This window comes from Sminthopsis crassicaudata, chromosome 1, assembly GCF_048593235.1.
Source record: "Sminthopsis crassicaudata isolate SCR6 chromosome 1, ASM4859323v1, whole genome shotgun sequence".
Taxonomy (NCBI): Eukaryota; Metazoa; Chordata; class Mammalia; order Dasyuromorphia; family Dasyuridae; genus Sminthopsis; species Sminthopsis crassicaudata.
The window spans coordinates 62545926-62568462 of record NC_133617.1 but is presented as its reverse complement, the minus strand read 5'-3'; the positions used below and the strand labels follow the sequence as shown (position 1 = coordinate 62568462).

Here is a 22537-nt window from a genome sequence, read left to right as displayed (position 1 = left end):
TTATTTCTTTTTTCTATTCCCTTCATTTCAAAACTCCTTGATATCATTTCTCGTTTTCCCCCTATTTTCCCCAGTCTCTAACAAAGAGGTGGCCCTTCTCTAGGCTAAGGTAACATTTATAAATGTGCTTTTGATCTCATCTTCTCCCATCTTATACAAAGGATTTCATCATTAATTCCCCTCCCCTTCTTTCTCTAATCGTCAGCCTTCCCTTCATGTCTCCAAACACACCCCTTCATTCACTAGATTTTATAATCACCTCAGATGATCTCTGCTCTCTTTCTGAGTCAAACTCATAGAAAAAGTTACTCATACTTTGCTGCCTCTACTTCCCCTCTTCTCACTCCTTAACTCTTTGAAATCTCTATTTTTCTGACCTTGATCAATCAATTGAATCTGTCTTCCAAAATTTCCATTAATATCTTAATTACCAAATATGACTTCTTGACCTACCTACAGCATATGACATTGGTGATCTTTCCCTACCCCAGTGCCAATACTCTCTTCTCTCTAAGTTTTTGTATTATTGCTCTTTCTTTGTTCTCCTCTTATCTGTATGACTGCTCCTTCTTACTCTCTTTGGCTGGTTCTTCATCTATATCTTGATTCCTGATCATGAATGTTTCCTAGGGTTTTATCCTATGCCCTCTTCTCTCTCTCCATAACTTTAGAAGCTTCCCAGGCATTTAATATCATGTCTATGCAGATGATTCTCAGCCGTCATGTCCAGAGCTGAATTCATTATCCTCCCCCAAACCTCTTCCTAACGTTCCTATTTCTATCAAAGGTACCCAGTCTCCCCGGTTCATAATTATAGTATTATCTTGGATTCCCTATATTCCTTTAACTCATGTCTCCAACATATCATACAACTGACCCTTTCTCTCCATTTATACAACCACCACTACAAACCTGCCTCCTAGATCAGTACAACTTCCTCCTTGATCTTCCTCCTCCAATCTCTTCTCCAATCTAACCTCCAATCTCTTCTCATTCTAATCCACCAGCCTATACACTGCTGCCAAAGAAATTTCCCTCAGCATAGATCTGACTCTTCTACTCAACCCCGATAGCTTTTGATTTTCTTAACAACAGAATGTAAACTTCATAGTACTTATAAAGTTCTACTCAACCTGGTCCCAACTTACTCTTCCAACCTTATTGGCTATTATTCCTCTTTTCACACTTTGCAATCCAGCTAATTATTCTTCTCTCTGTTCAGAACACACAGGAAATTCTATTCTTTCTATCTGTGTGCACTGGATGTACTGCATGCTTGAAACAAATGCTTCTTTCCTCTTTTCCCTTAATATGTATTTGTATCTCACAACAATCCTATGAGGAAGTTGTTACAACTATTATTATCCTTATTTTACAAATGAGGAAACTAAGACTCAGAGAGATTATGTGACCTATTTTCACACAAATAGTAAAATAAATCTCTATCTCTGGAAGTAAATTCTTCACAAGAATGAGCTTACAGGGATCCATTTCCTCCCTTCTTAACTACTACCAGTCAAGGTAAGGAGCATTTATTAAGTTCTTACAATGTTCCAGATGCTATGCTGGTGCCTGGAATAATAAACCCTGGGAATACAAAAGCAAGCAAAAAGAAAGATAGTTCCTATCTTCAAAGAGCTTAAATTTTAATGGATGAAGACAAAAGCATAAAAGGAAGCTGAAAAGGATATGTAATGTGTATTGGGGGGGGGGTACCTGTTTAGAGGCATGGTTGACAAACCTGGAAAATAAAGTGTGGCTGGTTAGGTCCTTCCTTAAAATACTGAGGAAGAAGGTAGTTGGAGCATGGTAGTAATAGTGAAAGACCAAAGCTGATCTGGGCCCTTTCTTAAAATGGAAATCTGAATACCCTCTCTCTCTCTGCCCCCCCCCCAAATTCTGGAAAGAATTTGATATAAGCAAGCGTCAGATTTCCTTATTCAGTCCTCATTCAGTGTTTGAGTGTCTACTCTGTGAAATCTTTGTCCAGTAGATTAATTAAGAGATAATTTGCTTAACAGCAGAATTATTCACTTTACAAAAAGCCTTACTTAAATTGCAGCTCCCCAGAGCATTTAGTATTAGGTTCATATTTTTAAAATTCTTTTATGTACAACTGTCCTTTTGCATCTTTGTATCTTTAGCATCAAGCACAGCAGTATCATCAAACCAGTAGGCTTTTAATGTGCTGGTTGAATCCAGTAAACAAGGAGCTTTGGTAAGTCAAAGGGGCCCTGAGCATTTTATTCTCACTCTTTCTTCCCTCAGTCCAGCTCCTGAGAAGTGGGTGGGGTATCATAAGGGAAAAAGAGACTCTTGCTACCTGGCCTTGTCTTTTAGAAAAAGTCCTCCTAACCACTTATCCTCAGCCTCCCACTTACACTACCAAGATTTTTTTCTAAATAGAATTTCTCTGAGTCAGGGAGACACAAAATGATACTCACACAGTAAATAAGAAAAAAAGAGCAAGGAGGAGGAAAGAAAGGGAAAAAGGATGGAGAGAAAGTTCTACTGTACTTCAATAGTAATTGAAAGACTGTCATTATTTGAAAGAAAGATCAGTTTATTTGGCCTGGGCCCAGAAAGCAGAAAGGGAAATACCAAGGGAGAAGTTGCAAAGAAACAGATTTTGGCTTGATGCAAAAACAAACTTCCCAACGGTGAGAACTATCCCAAAGTGAAATGGAATGGGGATGGTGTGGGGGAGAGTCTTCAAAAGTGGAGGGCTTCAAGCAAAGGTACACACTTGTTGGGTCTGTTTTAGAGGAGATTTTTGTTGAGAGATAGGTTAGCTATGATTTTTCCAACTCTCAGATTCTTATTCGGAGATGAAGAGTCGAGAGAAAGAACAAAGACAGGTGAGAGAAAGAGTAGTGAGCCAGGGACCGGAAGGAGTGATTAAGGGAAGAAGTCATTAAAGATGGGGGAAAAAAATGCAGGTTGAATAAATAACTTTTGAATGAATGAAGGTACTTTTGTAAGCAGAAGTGGTAAATCTAGATGGTTAAGCTGATTCGAACGATAACGTTACCCAGGGAAGGGGTGGGGGAAGATTGGGCCGTGAAAGTAAAGAAACAGTAGAAGAGGAACAGAAAGAGAGGGAAATGCAGTCAAAGAAAGAGAAATGACAGATGAGGCGGAGGCCCTCCGACCAAAGGAAGAGAACGATTGAGAGACCAATAAGTGTATTACTGGGTAATTACATTCTGGGGATTATTCAAGGGCTACGATTTTTTCCAGAATCTGTCATCCACCCCCACCCTTCCCGAACAGGAATTGTAGGGTGCCTTTAAAAGCCCCGCCCCGTACTGTTCTCTCCTCCCCCCACTCTCGTCTCCGACTCTTCCCCCTCCTCCTGCTCCCAGATCAGGCGTTCCCAGGCCCCTCCTTCTGCCCCCCACCCCCTGACGTCAGGAGCTGTCCGCGGCCCCCGGTGCTGAAACAAAATGGCTGGTGGCGGTGGAGGCAGGGACCCGGCGTGAGCGGAGAGCCGAGCCCAGAGAGCTCGGGAGCCAGGGAGCCAGCAAGCAGAGAGAGCCAGCGAACAGGCCGGGGAGGGCTGGGCTGGGATGCCACAGCCCCGCGGACGGGCGTCGGCGCATAGGCAGCCTCCCTGCTGAGCTCCGGGTCCCCCCCCCTCCGCCCCCAGCCCCGGGCCCGGCCCCCAGGACCATGTCTCTGCTCTGCGTTGGAGGTGAGCTGAACTGGTGTAGGGATGCAGATTCCCACTATCCATCCCCTGAACCCGCCTCGCTTCTGGGCTTCTTGTGCTCTAGGGTTGGGGTGTGGAAAGGGTGGGACTAGATGGGGGAGGAACGCTGGGGTCCCCAGAGCTCCCTTTCCGACCATCTCCGAGCTGTTCCCCCAGGTTCACACTCCTGGGGGGGTGAAGGTTGAGCGAGACCTGGATAGGAAGGAATGTGAGGGTCCCTAGCGCTCCCCTTTCCTTCCTCCTCGGGACTTCCCGCCAGGGTTCGCATGCTCTGGGTGGATGGGAGTGGGGGATGGGGGAACCGGGATCTGGGTAGGAGAGTGCCTTGATTAGATTCCCCCGCTCCTACACCTTCCCACCTGCGGTTTATTTCTGTCCCATATTCTTTCTGGAAAAGGCTGGGTTCCCGGCCCGGGCGGGGGTCCACTCCTTTTCCTCCCTCCCCCCCTCCCACCCCGCCTAGTTATAGCTCTCTACTCTACACTTGGAGATTCTCCAGCATTGGATTCTCTCCGTTTCTCGTCCCCGTTACAAATTTAGGGTCCCCCCCCGGGTGGTGTGTGTTTGTGGGGGGGAGCTATTTTTGTTCTTTCTGTGAGCTGCCCACGCTCTGCGCCCTCTCCGGAAGCTGGGCCTGGGGCTGAGACTGGGTGTGTGTTGGGGGCTGAAGATGGGGTGGGGCAGAAGACTGCTCTGGGTGGGGGGAAAGGGATTTTTGTGCCAGGGCCCCCACAGCTGGGTAACTGGAGAGTTCGCAGGGGTCCCGGCATAGGAGCAGTCGATGGGGTTCAGTTATCGCTGGTACTCCTGTTGGAGGAGACCTTTGGAAGGAGGGACTGGCTCTTCGAATCTCTCGTCGGGCTTAAGCTTCCAAAGGCTGCCCGCACCCCCTCTTCATTTCCACTGCAAACGTGCCCCTCTCCCACTTCCGAAGCTTCATTCACAAACCCTCTCCCGCCGCGGGCACCGCCCCTCAGGGTGTCTCCCCCCCCATCCCTTATGCAAATCGCCCCCGACTGGCGTAGTTGGCACGCTCGCTTAAAGGGACCGGGGCACTTGGAAACCTGTCTCTTTCGCCTAAGGTTCGTGGGTGGGGTACGGGGAAAGAGAAGAAAGTCTCGAGCAGTTAGAGGTCCTGGAGTCCAGGGCCCTGCTTCTTAGAAGATTGGGGGACAGGAAAAGTCTTCTTGGAGAAGACTATTTGAAGTAGAATGAATCATATCCTATCTCTAATCCTAGCCCTGGTCTGAAAGTCAGAGATCATTCTCACCCCCAAAATGGGGGTGAGAATAAGGGGTGTGTGTAGGGGGTGAGACCCAGAGCCTTCTGCTGTTGGAACCACCTTCCACGCATGAAGGCAAAAAAGATTCTAACTTCCAGCTGGCACTGGGGTGGGGTGGGGGTGTGGAGTGTGGGAAGAAGGAACTGGGAGGCTCTTGGTTACCCCTGGTCCATCTGGCTCCCAATCCTCCCCTCCTAGTTCCCTCATCTGAGGAACCCTTTCTTGTGCCTCAGGCCTGTTCCCTTCACCCAAAAGGGGAGAAAAAAGAAAAAAATATGTCTGGAAGATTCGCCTGGGGGAAGAGGAGAGGGAAGAGAAAGGGGGAGGAATTTTACCATAAACTCTGACGCAAGTGTTTGGGGGGTGGAGAAGGAGGGGCCAGGGCACTGGGCCTCTAGTGATGGAACCAGGAGGTCTGGAGCCTTTGCTCCCACTCTGAATCAAGAAGCATGATTACAGACCTTACGTTCGGGATCTGGGGAAAGCTGGCAGTAGGGCTAGTCAGGGAGCTCTGAGCTGTCCTGATTGGCATCAAAAACCCAATGCAGAGAACTCAGGAAGCACTGGCTCCAGCCTGAGTGTCTTCCCACACCGGCACTGGAGCATAGCCTGGAAGAAGGGCTGTTCACTGGGAAAGGACCCAGTTTTGGGTATTTAAAAATTGCTGGTTCTGGGAAAGCTGGGCTAGTATCAGAGACAAACACACATCCAAAAACATATGAATATATGAGCACACATATGTGTGTGCAACACACAACACAAACCCTTTATCACATGCTTGTACATATATGTACAGGCACATATGTATTCAAAAAGACATTTATACAGAGATACATACATACACCAAGTCACATTGTAGTATACCAGAAAAAGTATTGGGTTTCAATCCCAACTCACTAGTTGTGTGTCCATGGGCAATTCATTTCACCTCTCCAAGGCTAAGTTTCCTCATCTATAAAATGGGGGAAATATTTGTGCCACCTACCTCATATAATTGTGGAAAAAAGTGCTTTACAAACTTTAAAGCCCTATAAAACATGAGCTATTACACACACATATGCACTCCTTCGTAGCCATCTGTGCAAAGGGTACAAACATAAATATATACATACATATAAGCAGGCATGCATTCACAGAAACATGAGTACACATAAGCAAATACTTGTGTCTTAATTTCTCATAGCTTCAGTTTCTTTATCTACAAAATGGAAATAATACCTACAATTGTATATTTAAATGAGATAATATGTTAAGTGTTTTGTATATCATTTAAATATATTATGGTTACAGTATTATGGTTTTCAAGACTTATTCTGGTCAATCTTCTTTAGGAGAGCCAATGTTATGTCTCAAATGTGATACCCAGAACTGAACTGAGGTCCAGATGAGGGTCTGACCTGGGTAAAGCTGAACTATGACCTTTCTCATTTGTTCCATTCAGCTGTTAGACTTGGTGGGGCTGGGATTGCAACAAAATTGCTTCTTCATCCACATGTCTACCCTCTCCCAATGTGACCTGTCCCCTGAAAGGTATTCCAGCCCATTGTGCAGTTTCTACTTCCACTGGGACCCTAGAAACTCTTTAATTAGAGTATTCTTTTCTCAGAAGCCCTGAGAAGGAAGTGGGAAAATTAGTCTGACATGGAAGTTCAAACCTCATAGAAAATTAAGACTGGAAAGGCCCATACAGATAATTTGCTGGAGAGCTGGAAACCTAGAGAGAGGAACTGACTTGCCTAAGTTCTTGCTCCAAACAAACAGCATTATTGTGAATTTCTAGTAGGAGGGAAAATGTGTCCATTCTCTATGAAAAGTCTTCCCTGAGAAAGTAGAATTTTGGACAAACCTTCAAAGCTGGTAAAGAGAATAGAGTTCATAATGCAATTATATCTGACCTAAGTCATATTCATAAAGCCTTCGATTTTGTAATGAGTTTCATATTTTAAGAGGAACATTGCTCTTCCAGAGGAAGATAACCAGATACTAGAAGTTTTTGAAATTGAAATCATGGCAGATGATTACAAAAAACACAACATATATTATTCCATGTAATCATCACTACAGCTGTGGAAAGAGGTGCTATAGGCATTATTATCTCCATCATTTAGATATGGATTTCTTAAACTTTTTTCTACCCATGATCCCTTTTCAACCAAGAAATTTTTATGTGACCCTGGGTATATAGATTTATAAAATAAATATACAAACCAAACACTTATTGATAATAAATTATAAATAGGCTTGAGACCAACAGTTTTAGAAGCTGGATTATAGATCAGGACTCTAAATTTAAGAGAAATTAAGTTCTTTGTCCCAGGGTCACACAACTCACACTGGCCAGTAGCTGAATTTGAACCCAAGTCTCTTGAGACTCCAACTCTTGCCTACTTATCACATATACCACACTAATTCTCCTGATATTTAAGAATCAGATGAAGGAGCTAGAAGAAGAAGAAGAATGAAGAAGACCTGGAAAAGAACCAATTTAGAGAGGCAATGATAGTTATCTTTAAGTACCTGAAGAGTTGTATGGAAAAGGGATTAAATTTACTCTGCTTGGTCCCAGAGAGAAAAGAACTGTGAACAGCTGGGGAAGACTGGAGTTAGTAACAGGAAGGCCGATTTTGTCTCAATAAGAACTTCTTCCTGATATTGGAGCAGCCCATCAATGAATTAGCCTGTCTCAAGTAGTTTCCAAAAAGATATTCTATGGATAGAGTAGCGACTCCTTAATACCTCTAGGAGCAACTACAGACTTCTTGATTGGCACTTAAAATCCTTCTCTCTTCTCTTCTATCATTATTATTTCCTTTCATGAACTATACCTTTCGGTCAAACTTAAAACAGTCAAACAGTCATTCCTCACATATGACCCTCCATTTCTCATCTCTATGCCTTTGCCCTGGCTTTCCTCCATGCCAGGAATACATGCCTCAATTCTTGTAATTTTTTAGTCCCTTTAAAACTCAGTTCAAACAAGACTTTCTTCCTTAATCTTTTTACAAGAGTACAAGCAATTGCTAGTACTCTTACCTCTCTAAATTATCTTGTATTTATTTAGTGTATTTGTGTTACAACATGTATAGATAAGATATAAACATAATAGGTTTATATATGTACATGTATACATATATGCTAATTATGTATTACATGTGATTTCTCCTGATAGAATACAAACTCCTTGGAATCAGGGACTACTTAATTTTTGTCTTTGTATAGATGGTAGTGCCTAGCATGTAGTAGGTGCTTCATGAATGCTTATTGAATGAATGATGTTGTTAGAGGGTCTTATTCTTCAGAAAGAGAAAACAGACTATGTGACATCTAAAGTTCCTTCTAGCTCTAGGATTTAGAAAAGAGAAAAGACCGTTCCTTGATGTCATAATCTCCCAAATTCCTGTGTAACAATCACAACCGGCTTCTTTTGCTCAATCATCTTTGTCTTCAAAAAGTCAGTTACTTTCTTCTTTTGGTTTACATTTTATAGAGCTACAGACACCCATCCTTTTCCGTTATAGACATGCTCTGGTCATCTGAAAGGGCAAAGAGCCTCTTACATCAATTCCTTCCTTGAAAAGTCTCTAGTTCTCTAATGAACGTCCTATTGCTGGAAACTGATCAATACAATACAATAAACATTTACTAAGTACTTACTGTATACATGGTATTATGTACAGTGCCAGAAAAGGTTTGGCTAAGATATGGTCCTTACCCTCAAAAAGCTTCCAGTTTAGGATCATATATGTATATGAAAGGGACTTTAGAAGTTATTGAATACCACCCTTTCGTTTTAGAGATGGAGAAACTGAGGTTAAATGGCTAGCTTCAGACCCCAAAACTAATAAGAATTAGAACCTTGATTCAAAGCCAGGTCTTAGTGGTGGTCTTTGAATGCCAAGCAGAGAATTCAGTGATGCTTATAGAGATTCTATAGGAAGGATATCTGTATGGGTTTTGAGGCTGGTTGAGATGCTCCAATACAGGAAAAAGGCACTGGATTTGCAGGTGGAGGATCCAATTTTAAAACTAAGTTCTTGAATTGCACATGTTTAATCTTGGATTGCTTGCTATCTTGGGGAGAGTGGAAGTGGGGAAATAGGGAGAAAAATTTGGAATACAAAGTTTTGCAAAGGTGAATGTTGCAAACTATCTCTGCTTATATTTGGAAAAATAAAATACTATTAAAAATAAAAATAAAAAAAAGAAATGTTAAAAAAAATTCAAAACACCCAACAACTAAGTTCTGCTACTTGCTACCTGTGTGATTATGGACAAGTAACTACCTTTAGGGGAATATTGGTTTACTTATTTATAAAACAAAGGGATTGGCATCAAATGCTGGAGCAATATTCTGGTGTGCCACTGGAACCAGTTTAAAATATAAAATAAGCAAAAGCACAACAAAACATAGATATGTTAACATGTGATTTTCTTAGTATGCATCCTGCAGGGATCCTTGTAATCATGTTTCTTTTTGAGTTCAATACCACTGGATTATGTGATTGATAAAGTTTCAATTCAATATTGGTTTACTTATTTATAAAACAAAGGGATTGGCATCAAATGCTGGAGCAATATTCTGGTGTGCCACTGGAACCAGTTTAAAATATAAAATAAGCAAAAGCACAACAAAACATAGATATGTTAACATGTGATTTTCTTAGTATGCATCCTGCAGGGATCCTTGTAATCATGTTTCTTTTTGAGTTCAATACCACTGGATTATGTGATTGATAAAGTTTCAATTCTAAATCTAACATCTTTTTGAGCCAATTTATCAATCAGAAAGCACTTATTAAGCACCTACTATGTGCCACTGCACTAAGTAAAGGGATATAAAAACAAGTCAGTTACTATCTTCAAGGACTTTACATTCTAAGGGAGGAGAGACAACAAGAAAATATATACAGACTATATACAAAATACTTAATATGTCCTTTTAAAAAAAGCTACATAATGCTGGGTAGGAAGTAAATATGATCATCCAGTGACAATTCTTCATGTCCCTAAAGTCCCTGTAGTACTTCTAGTGACTTTGTGGAAATAAAGATCCAGGTGACAACATTCCAAGGGTTCAGGGAAATGAAGGAGGGCTTCGTGAAGAGGTAAGCATTTTAGTTTAGCCTTAAAGAATGGGTAAGACTTTAATGAGTAAAGCTTTGGAGATAATCTAGGCACAAAGGAAAGGCCTCTGAGAAAAGACAAGGAAGTGAGAGATCATGATGCATGTTTGGCTGGAGTAAAGAGTGCATGGAGGAAGGACCTTTGGTCCTCACGCCCAATTCTTATCTTCTTAAATATTTCAGCATCCAGCATCCCAGTCAGAGGTCCCTCATGGTAGGTTCTTTTGCATCTGTCCTCAATATCTTGTTCCCTTTTACTAAACATCATTTCCTTTCCCTTTACCACCTCCCTTTCATGCTCTTCTGGAATTAGAATCTCTATTTTCACAAGGGCTTATTAATAAATGAAGAGTTAATCAGAAGTCATGTGGAATTTTATGCTCAGTTCTAGGAACCATATTTTAGAAGCGAATGAACATATCCAAGGGAGCATAACCAGGATGCAGGGATATACTAGTAAATGTTTAACAACTGGATCTCTATAAAAATATAACACATTTTAAAGTTTAATTTTCATGATTAATATTTTATCCATTACTTTATTAAGTCTGGAAATCAACAAAACAGGCAATAAAGTCCTGATTTGTCGTGTTTTTCTGATTTCTAAGGTATGAATGCTTATATTGAAATTTTAATATTAGGCTTAAACTAGCTCTAGCATACCCTGAGGGTGAGAGATCTGTAGACCACATAACAGGAGGAGATATTAAAAGAACCGGTGATGTTTATCCTAGAAAAGAGGAGAAGGCATGCTGGCTGTCTCTAAAAACTTAAGGGTAGGGGACACAGTGGATAGAGCACTGGCCCTGAAATCAGTAATATCTGAATTAAAATCCAACCTCAGACACTTAGCATTTACTAGTTGTGTGATCCTGTACAAGTCACTTAACCTCAATTGTCTTACAAAAAAAGGGTAGTCACACGGAAAAGAAATCTTCTTGGATTCAGAATTAAGAACTAAGAGTGGTGGATAGAAGCTGCAAAGAGGCAGATTTAAGTTTGAGATTGGGAAAAACTAAGTGCAAGTACTATTCAAGGATATTCAGTATTCAGTAGGTTCTCCTTCACCTGAGGTATTCAGAAGGTGGTTAATTGTCAGGGGTGTTAGCAGCCATTCCTGTTCAGAGATGGCTTAGGTCAGGTAACTTTACAGGTCTCTTCGGATTATGTGATTTGTCATTCTGTAATGCTCAACCAACCTGTTAATTTGATAGGATTATGAGGAAGGAGAGGGTTCCATTTCTAGTTTTCTTGACATATCACAGAATCTCAAGGAGATTAATAATTAGAAAAGAGAGTCAGGTAGAAGACTCAAATATGCTTTTCATTTAATTCTGTAGCTCTGCCTCCTGGGAGTCAAGCCAAGAAAATTCTCTTTTTTTTTCTTAGAAAATTGGCAATCAGAGGAAAAGACATTGGAGAATAGAAGGCCAACCTAACAAGGCTCCGAAGAGACCCATAAGGCTACTGCCCTTGTCTCCCTAAATGCTTCCCACATGTTTTGGAAGTGTTTTTATTTGATGTCTGAAAATCCACAACACACACACTGGCAAGTAGTTATTCAGTAATTTATATGAATAAAGATCAGAGTGAGTTAGACATCAAGTTCGATGTGTCAACTTCAGGGGTTTGCTGGAGAAAGATCAAATGGTAGGGGAACACTAATTGTTAGATTTTTTAGTAAGTATTTTCATCTCAGGAATCAGCAGAAATTACAAATCAGGGCTTAATTTATTCTTTTGTTCATTGTCTAGACTTAAGAAAGTGATGGGGAAGATATTAATACAGATTGAACTTTAAAAATATGTTGGACAGATAGTTGTTAAACAATTACCTGCTCATCCCCCTCTAACATATGAGATAGGAATTCCCTCCTTTCCCAATTCCCCTCCCTCCCAACACCCAATGCAATATTAGGCTACATTAATAAAAGCAGAATGTTCAGAGGGACAGAAGTGTTCATTTCTATTTCTGTTCTAGGCAGATCTCTCTCCCCAGTCTAGATCACTGAGCTCATTTTTGGGCATTATATTTTAGGGAATTCACTGATAAGTAGGATCATGTCCTAAAGATGGTGACAGAGTTATAAGAGTATTGGAGAATGTGTCATTTGAAGGTCACCTGAAGAAAATGGGGATGTTTGACCTAGAGAAGAGAAGACATTCAGTAGAGATAGGAGAGGCACTGTATAGTAGGGAAAAGATTGAACTTGAAGACAAGAGGCCTGCATTCAAGTATTAGTTTTATTGCCTACAAGCTTTGTGGCTTTGGGGGTTGGCTAGATGGTCCCTAAGTTCCCTGCCAGCTCTAATGGCGATCATCAAGTGTTTGAAGGGTTCTCATGAGAAGAAGAATTAAATTTGTTTGGCTAAGTCCCAAAAGGTGAAACTAGGACTAATGGGACAGGCTTGCAGTTAGACAGATTTTAGTATCCAAAAGAATTGAGCTGTTATAATAGGTGGCCAGTTTTCCATTGTTAGAGATATTCAGGTTCATTTTGGATGACCTCTTGTGGAGGATGTTTTATAAGGGATTTGTACCTAAGTACAGGATGGACCAGGTGATAGTAATGTTTTTTTCCCCCAATCTACTATTCTATTATCTATACAAAAATAAACTATTTTAAAAATACCCCAAAGTTACTTTTCTGAAAATTCACCTTGTCTTTGGGGGATTCAATGCATACCTTAGCATCCTGGGGTGAGTACTTTATTTTTAACAATTGAGTCACAATCCTGTTTCAAGTGTCCTAACTAAGGCTTTGGTATGTTCCATGTAGAACATACATGCTATTATGAGTTTCCTCACCCAAAAATGGTGATGGTGGATTGGGTAATAGAGGAAGGAATACTAATAACTCCTATTTATATAGCAATTTAAGGTTATCCAATTGATTTCCTCACAATTAGTCTCTAAAGAATGTAGCATTATTCCCATGTTTAAAAGGAGAAAATTGATGCTGAAAGAAGTCAAAGGACTTGATTGTGGTCATATCACCTGTAAGTGTCATGGACTAAATGTCATGCACAGCATTCAAGACCAGGTCTTTGCCCATTCCAAATTTCAAACAATTCCTAAGTGCCTTTCTAAATGAATAATGGTATCAACATGAATACAAAATTACCATAATCCAAAAGGGCATACCTTTTCTCTCCCCACCTGCCCTACCTCAATTCAGTTGAAATCTGATTCTTCACAGTCAGCCGACTCTGGGATTGACCAAAGCTGCCTTGGAGCCAAAAGAGAATGCAGGTATATGGAGCTTCACTGGGAAGATTTTCCTTAATTGAAGTCTAAATCTACCTTTCTCTAAGGTCCTGTTTCTGCTTTTTCCATCAAAAAGTCTAATTCTTTTTCCAAACAATATCTTAAAATATTTAAAGACAGTTACCATATTCCCCACTTAAGTTTTCTTTTTTCTGGAATAAGGACCCCCCAGTTCTTTCAAATGATCCTTAAACAGCCTGAGGCTACTCATCATTTGGCTGCCTCCCAGAGACCAGTTCATAAAAATACTTTAACTGTGGTATCTACAATTGAGCATAATATTCTAGGGCAGACTACATCTGAAATACAATTTTCCTTTTGGACACTGCTTCTGATATTGTTTTATTTATTCTTCTAAGATCTTGCCATTTGTGGTTGCCATTTAACATTATCAAATCATTTATTTGGCCAGTTGATTTTTTTGAACCTGTGTATAGAACTTTGCATTTATCTTGATTACATTTTTTTTCATTTTTAACTCATTAGTCAGTAGTCTAGGCCAGAGGTGTCAAACATGCTGTGGGTGGGTTACAAGAAGCCAGCAATACTACCCAATATGGCAGGAAATAGATTAAAATATAATTTAACAAAATAGAAAAAATACGATACAGCAGAGATAGCACTAACATTTTGAAACTAAGTAATTATGTTGTTGCAGGATTCTTGGTCCTAATTTTTATTTGAGCTTGATACCAAGATCTAGACAGCTCTCTAAGTTTCAGAGAAAGTGCCAACCTTCAACGGTACAGAGTATTTCCTTACCTGAAAGTTCCCACAGGTTCAGTCTTTATCCCTTCCATCGATCCCACCTGTTAATCTTTTTAGGTCAAAAACCTATGTATTAGCTTCCTTTACCAGCTACTTTTCATTTTTAATTTCTCTCTCCTTCCTCTAATCTTTATATTTACTTATCAGTGTATATGTTGAATTCTTTCAATAGAATTTAAGTTCCTTGAGGACAAAAATCATTTTATCTTTGTCTCTATATCTCCAGTATCTAGCATAGTACATCAAATATTTTTGTTGTTCAGTTGATTCAGTCATTACTCTATGGACCATACATTTCATGGGGTCTTCTTGGCAAAGATATTGGAGTAGTTTGCCATTTCTTTTTCCAGTGAATTAAACAGAGGCTAAGGTATTTGCCTAGAGTAAGAACTCAGGTCTGTCTGCCTCAAAGTCTAGAGCTTTATCTTCTGCACCACCTAGCTGCCCTTCAAACGTGTTAAGTGCCTAATAAATGCTTGTTGAATTCAATTGTCAACAAACCTATGAATATAGACAGCCAGCCCACTCCAGCACCTGTGATCCCCTCTCTGGAATGTTTCTTCCTAGAGCCCACTAGAAGCTGGGATTCCACTATCCAGACTTGACGGGGCTCCATCTTAGAAGCAGCCACAGGGCAAAGACTCATGGCAATTCCTCTGCCTTGGGTGGTTCCCAGGTTATGGGGTAAGGATGTAGGACAGAGTAGACAATAAAATAGGACCAACTATCCCGAGGATTTGGGGCAAACAACATTCTAGAACTCCAGAATGTTAGTGCTAAGAGGGACCTCAGAAGCCCATCTAGTCTAACCCATACCAAAGCAGTCATGCCTTCCACACAATTCCTGACAAGAGGTTGTGCAACCTCCACTTCAGTGAATCACTCCAGTGATTTGTTAATGTTTTGAAGCAGCTCCTTCCACTTCTGGATACCTCTAATTGTTAGGAAGCTTTTCCTTAAATGGAGCTGAAATTCAACTCTTTTCAACTTCCTTCTATCACTTCTACTTCTTGCCCTTTCAGCCCTGCAGAACAAACTTCATTTCTCTCCCTATTCAAATATGACTTCAGTCATCGTGTACCCTCTAAATCCTTTCTAATCACCACAGAATATAGTTTCAAGTCTCCTTATAATCCTGGTCACCCTTCCCAGGATATCTAACTACATCTGTCTAGAATCAAACAAAATAGTTCAGGTGTGGTCTGATTAGAATGAAAGACAGTTAGACTTGGTTTTGTCCTTCGTTCCCTTCTTTTACATCATATGTTTGGTTAGAGATGTTACCTACTGTATCTTACTGTTCAAGTCAATAGAACTTTATAGTCATTAAACAGTAAGTACTTGCTCAGTGATGAGGATGCAGGGACCAAAATGAAACATTTCTTTTCATCAGGGGACTTAACATTGTGCTTTAGAGAAACAACACGGACATGCAGAAATACTGAAATATGCAAATGTATTGTCAGGAGAGGGAGAAGAGTCTCAGGAAAAGCCACATGAAGGAAGCTGCAATTAAACTGATCTTTAATTAAATCTGGGGATTTCAAGAAGAGAGGGAAAAGAAGGACAACCCATGGAAAGGCACAAATATTTAAAATGCAATTGTGTGTAACAGAAGTTCAAGAAGGTCTGTTTGGCTGGAATTAAGAACATGTGAGAAGTAATGTGAAATCAGCCTAGAAATATGTTAGAACTAAACTTTGAAGGCACATAGTAGGTGCTATATAAATACTAAGTGACTGACTGACCAACTGAGGGACTTTAGTGCCATAAAAAAGGAATTTGTGTTTTATCCTAGAGGTAAGAGTGATCCTCTAGAACTTCTTGAATAGAGGAGTGACAAAGTTAAAGTTGTTCTTTAGGAATATCAATTTGGCAGCTGTGAAGAGGTGAGTTGCAGAAGGGAGTGACTGTTGGCTCTTATTGAACATGAAGCCCCAAATCCTCATTCTGCAGATGGGGAGACTGAGACTCAGCTCGGGGAAGCAGTTATCCAAGGTCACACAGTAAATTTAGTGACAGCCAGCTCCAGAAGCCAGGTCTCCTGATTACCCAGTATAGGGCTCTCTCAGAGGCACCACACTGTCTCTGATCATTAGTAAATGGGTGTCGGATGCTAGTGGATCACAGCCATACTAATTACAATGAGATTTAATAATAAGGTGTCTCCAGGCTGCTCATTATCAGCAGGCGGGCCTTGTCTTCTGGCTTCCCTGAGTCCCTCCCCCCATTCCTTTCACCCTCCTCTTTTCCAGCCCATCCTCCACTTTTCTAGACTCAGACCTCCTCCCAGTGGCTGGCCGCATCACCCACATCCTCCTCTGGCGGCAGCTCAGTTTTATAAATAGCCCTGGAGCGTGTGACTGGGAGCGGCAGTGGGGAGGGGCCACTGAATCTGGCTATAGTCCTGCCAGGGCAGGGCTCTGAGCTTCTCTCCCAGCCTTACCCATTCTAACTAACCCTATGGTCATAGTCAGGGGCAGCAAACTTATTAGTGATGAATATGGCCACCCACAATGCCCGATGGCTGTTTTCCCAGGCCTGTGGAAGGCTAGGGGAAGGGTAAATAGAAGGAGGCTGGGTCACAGAATATAAAAGAGCAGGGAAGCAATAAGTATGGAACCTAGGTTGCTGTGTGGGAAATTGTTTTAGACAGGTCTGGGTCATTGGATCTTAGAGGTTGTTTGTTTATTTGTTTTTCTTTTAAATCCTGGAAGAACAGGTAAAGATTATTTTTTCAGTTTAAACTCCTTGTTTTGCAGAGGAAGAAATTGAGCTCCAGGGGAGTTGTCACAACCATTTTATTGACCTCTAGCACTGAGATTCCATCCTCTTTCTGAATCCTAATTCTCTTATCTAATCCTCCTTCTGCTCATTGAGTCCCTATGCTCTCTCTATGTTTCGATCTTCCCCCCCATCCCCTGTCCTTCCAATTGAGACCCCAGTCCTTTCACTGAGTATTTTAGAAGTCCTCATCCCTATTAATGAGTCTGTTTCTTCTCTAATTTTCCCTTTATCTATTGCTTAGTTCGGGGTTGTCACCTCCTGAGCAAAAAAAAAAAAAAAAAAAAAAAAAAAAAAAAAAAAAAGATAGGGGCAAAGTCATCCCTAATTTGTTGGGAATGAAACAGTTCTAATTAGTCTCTTGAGAAAAGGGGCTATTTTAATTTTGTTTTTATAGCTTTATGGTTTTAGCACTTAACAAAGCATCTTGAATATACTAGACACTTAATAAATATTTATTCCATTGAATTTGTTGTATAATCAATGATGTTAAAAGACACTTTCTTGCCTCCATAACACACATTTTAGAATAAATTTTTATTGATATATTTTATATCACCAGAATTACCCCCAGTATCCCTTCTCTTCCTATTCTTAGAAAGTCATCCAGTATGAGGATAGAAGGAAATGATCATTTATTAAACACCTACTATGTAACAGCCATTGTTCTAAGCACTTCACAAATATCTTATTGATCCTCACATCAACTCTCAGAGTAGATACTATTACTACCTCTATTTTTATAATTGAGGCAAACTTGCCAGAATTACTTAGCTATTGTATGGGACTGGATTTGAATCAGATCTTCCCAACTCCAGGCTCAGCGCTCTATCCATTGCTCCATCTAGTTGTCACATAGTAAATTCCATTTTTAACAAAAAATGAAAAGACAGAATAGGAAATGCTAGGAAGCAGCTTATGCCCATTATTGGATCTTTTCTGGGTTCTTAGAAAGAAGAAATGGGGAGACTGGATCCCTTTTGTTAAATTAAGTTTTGGATTCCTTTTCAGCTCCCTCCCACTGCTTTACTGGTTGGGACCAGCAAGATCAAGGAGCTGTCCCTCATATAGTGCTGAAGGCAGTTTGCTTTGGCTTAGGTGACTGCCTCTTTTTAATGCTCCTATTTTTTTTCCTCTCTCCCCTTCATTTTTCTTTCCTCACACCTCTCTCCCTCTTCTTCCCACCACCCACCCATTTCCTTCTCCAGTCTTTACCACTCCAGCTTGCATCTGTTCATCTCACTCTCCAGCCACCGGTTGCACTTCCTGTCTTCCTTATTCAAATTTGCCCTGTGATTCTGTTCCTATTTATCTATTCATCTCATATTTAATTTTGTTTCTTCTATTTCCTGTTTCCTCCTCTTTCTACTTTGTAAACTACTTTCATCTTTACTTCCATGAGAAGTTGGAAGATTAGAAAAGATCTCTCTCTCTACCCTCTTCCCCTGATGTGAGAGACAAGTTAAGTCATAACTCCCCTGGGACAAAGAGCTAACCCTCAATTAGCCTAGCTAAAATCTGCCTCACTCTAACAAAGTCTAACCCTAGGAGGTTGAGTTCATGGTGTCTATCTGGTCTCTTCCTTCCATCCCCCAACTTTTTCTCTTTGCTCACAATCTCTCTTCATAACTTCCTAGCTTCAATATCTTCAGAAATACATCCATTTCCCCCTCTGTAACACTGTTCCTGGCAGTGAAAAGAGAGCCCCTAGGAAGGTCTGGACACTTTTCCTTCCATCATCAACCTTTTCTCTTTGCTTACATCTCTTCATAGTTTCTTAGCTTTTAATGTCTTCAGAAATACATCCGTTTTCTTTTCTGTAACACTGTTCCTGGCAATGAAAAAGGAAGCCCTTAGGAAAGTCTGAACACTTTCCAGGAATGCTTGTATCATCCCAGGCAGGTCCCCTATTAAACTCCATTCTCCTGCTACTGATGGGAAAGACCTGAGGAAGAGGAGTAGGAAATAGGGTGAGGGAGTACTTTTGTCAAGGTATCACAAATCCAAAAGAAGCCTCTAATCAAATTCCTAAAGCTAAGGTCCAGAACATAGAGTTCTGAGTAGGATAAAAATACCAGTGACTCTCCTTTTACTTCTCCCTAAGATAACATACCACCTTGAGAAAAAAAGATAAATACTGATGTTTCTGTCAGTGACAGTGCTTTGATAAATTTCATTGGCAGGAAGCTCCACTGAAGACAAGGTAGAAAATGGGTCAAATCTTCCTTGTCCCCTTAGGTTATTGACATTTTTACCAGCACCTGCTACAATTTATCTTGTATCTTTTGCATACCCTGTTCTCTCAGGCTTAGAGCTCAGAGGTTGTCTCTATTAATTCTTTCTTGTTTTATTCTGTTTAAAGTTTAACCAGATCTCAGAAAAGAAATGGCTGGGCAGGTTCTTCATAAGAGGGAAAGTGAAAGGTGGGGCATTAGAGGTGATGGGAGGGGGACATCTGGGACCAAGAGTTAAGGGAACACTTTTTCCTTATCTCTTCTGCTTTCAGCTTATGTTTACCTGTCTTTTCAATAACACTGTCACTTTTTCCCTCTTTCCCTCTCCCCTCTCTCCTTCTCATCCTCTCCTCTGACATATTTTCCTTTCCCATACTGTTTCCATGTTATTTCATGTCTCCTTCCATCTCTTCTCATCATACCCTCTTCTCTCTCTCCTCCTACATATTTCTCCATATCCATCTCGTTTTTCATCTCTTCTCATCTCTCTTATCTCTTTTTTCTCCTCATCTCCTCACCTCATTTTTCTTCTACCTGTCTTTTAATTTCCATTTATCTCACTGTCACTTCATCTCCATGATTTCCCCTCTTCCCATTTCTCCCTCTTTTTGCCTCTCCTTTTCTGTCTCTTTCTACAGTCAAAAAAGCCAAGTTTGATGGTGCTCAAGGTAAGTGACCCCACCTTGTTTTTTATTTTTGTTTTATAGATCAGGATGAGCATATGTATGAATGATCACTCATTTAGAAGGGTAATGTTTAGGGATAGGACTTAGAGTAAAAGGAGAGAGAGAGAGAGCTCATCTCTTCTCTAACCCTTCCCAAATCCTTTGTAATAAAATGGTGTTTGAGGGTAGATCTAGGACTAGTAGAAGAAAGTTACAGAAGGACTGATTTTGATTCAGTATGAAAGAAAATTTCCTAACAAAGACCTATTCAAAATTGTCTACCTTGATTTGTAATGAATTTCCTGCCACCGGAGAACTTAAAGTTGAGGTTGACTACTCTTCTGGCATTTTGTAGATGGAATTCTTATTCAGATTCAGAAATGATCAAGTCCCCAACTTTATGACTATGATTCTACAAGAGACCAGACTCTTGGGCAATAAGATCTACTTTTATTAATTGAGCTGAGTGTTTGCAGGTGTTTGAGTACATGAGCATGTAGATTGCCTGTATTCCTAATGCTTTCCACATACCCAAAGTCTGTTTGAGGTTGTTCTGGGGGATAGATTTAGGGAGGTTTTAATTGGAGCCATTGAGAGAATCAAACAGACCTAGTGGGTCCAACCCTAAAAACCTTTTCACTCTGCCTGCTATCTCTTCCCCCAGAAAAATTCAATACCTACGTGACCCTGAAGGTGCAGAATGTTAAGAGCACCACCATCGCGGTTCGGGGGAACCTGCCATGCTGGGAGCAGGATTTCATGTTGTGAGTATCTGTGGCACTCTGGTAGCCACCCTTATCTATTTATTCAGTTATGAATAATAGCAATTATGAAGGGCTGTGGAAGCTGACTCAGAGCACAGGATTGAATGATAATAATAATTACTCAAATAGTCATAGCACTTTACAGATCAATTTTCAGTTTATAAAGATTTCCCTTATCTATCCTCTCATTTGGTCCCCAAATAACCCCTGAGAAGTTAGTTGAGTGGGGATTCTTATGCCCAATCCACAAGTGGGCAAGCTAACAGTCACATAGGGGACCAAGGAACTCATTGGTAGAATGGGACTCACACTTGAGTCCTCTGACTTCCGGTCTATTGCTCATTTCACTGCACTACCTTATTCAGCTACTTAGGCCTCTATTTTTCAGTCTTTAAAGAAATCTGCCAAATGAGAAGCTGGGCCAGCATTCATCAGATTCAATTATGTAGGTTCCGCCCCCTCCCCCCCAGCCAAATAGCTTCTCAGAGATGCTAGGATTATTCTTGTTCCTACCTCCTACAGCCATCTGTCCTACCTTGCTATTAAGGTACCAGATTTCTCCAGATCTCTGGCCTTACAGTAGACAATTTTCTTTTCTTTCTCCACCTTACTTCATGTAAGATAAGAGTTGGTTGGACTTTTTCCTCCCCACAGGAACCCTTCTCCTGACTCACTAAAGTGCCTTTGATCAAGTAATTTTCTTTCTCTAAGTCCTAGTTTTCTTATCTATTAACTGGAGAAGGAATTGGATTACATTGAGTATAAGGCCCCTTTCCAGTTCCCAATTTTGTTATTTTACCAGCCATTAAAAGGATAGCAAATAAATCCAAAGTTCAAAACTGGTTAAGTAAGAGTTTACAGTTTTAGAATATGAAAATCTTAGCTCTACATTTTCCTAATGCAATCAGGCTCATTAGCTTTACTTCTGTTTAAGTTCCCTCAAGATACAGCTCTATCAGGTGATTCACAGAGGTCCCTGGGTATAATCTTCTTCAGTTTTCATCTATGGCATTGGGTGTGGCATTTATCATTGACTTTTAGTTCCATCTATTTTTCTGGGATTTCAAATTGATGAATCAGTTGGGTCACATGACTATAATAATGCACATCTTCTTTCTGGGAGACAAACTGACATAATAATAGTAATAATAACTTGCATTTCTTTTTTATTAATATTTTTAAATTTTATAATTATAACTTTTTTTTGACAGTACATATGCATGGGTAATTTTTTACAACATTATCCCTTGCACTCACTTCTGTTCCAATTTTTCCCTTCCTTCCCTCAACCTCTTCCCCTAGATGGCAGGCAGTCTTATACATGTTAGATATGTTATAGTATATCCTAGATACAACATATGTCTGCAGAATCAAATTTCTTGTTGCACAGGAAGAATTGGATTCAAAAGGTAAAAACAACCTGGGAAGAAAAACAAAAATGCAAACAGTTTACACTCATTTCCTAGTGTTCCTTCTCTGGGTGTAGCTGATTCTGTCCATCGTTGATCAATTGGAACTGAATTAGATCTTCTCTTTGTCAAAGATATCCACTTCCATCAGAATACATCCTCATACAGTATTATAACTTGCATTTTTATAGTAGATTAAGTTACAGCAAGTGTTTTCTTTACAACTTGGTGAGGAAGGAAGGGAATATATTATTGTTCCTATTTTACATATGAGGAAAATGAGATTCCACAATTGACTTACTCAAGATCACATAGCTACATTCATAAATTCATGAGATTTGGAACTGGAAAGGTTGTTAGAAATCACCTACAGTTTACAGAAAGTAACTGAGGCTCAAGCAGAATGGCTTACTTGATCAAAATTGTACAACTTGGCAGCCTTGTGGGGCAAGTATTAGAGCACTGGACTTGGAATCAGGGAAACCTGAATTCAATTGGCCTCAAACACTTGTGTGGTCCTTAATATCTG

The 22537-nt window shown here is 40.4% G+C and overlaps 1 protein-coding gene across 6 annotated transcripts in view; it reads left to right on the top strand.

Annotated features, from left to right (window-relative positions):
• The first annotated feature begins 3415 nt into the window (after nucleotides 1-3415).
• Nucleotides 3416-22537, top strand: part of UNC13A (unc-13 homolog A) — an 87396-nt gene continuing 68274 nt past the window's right edge. For 5 of the 6 annotated variants that reach the window (XM_074307079.1, XM_074307089.1, XM_074307112.1 and 2 more), the window contains exons 1-3: nucleotides 3416-3694; nucleotides 19809-19838; nucleotides 20500-20599. In XM_074307079.1, coding sequence (XP_074163180.1) covers nucleotides 3673-3694; nucleotides 19809-19838; nucleotides 20500-20599 — 152 coding nt within the window. In that variant the 5' untranslated portion in view covers nucleotides 3416-3672. The remainder of the gene's footprint in view (nucleotides 3695-19808; nucleotides 19839-20499; nucleotides 20600-22537) is intronic. The other variant, XM_074307073.1, reaches the window with a different exon arrangement.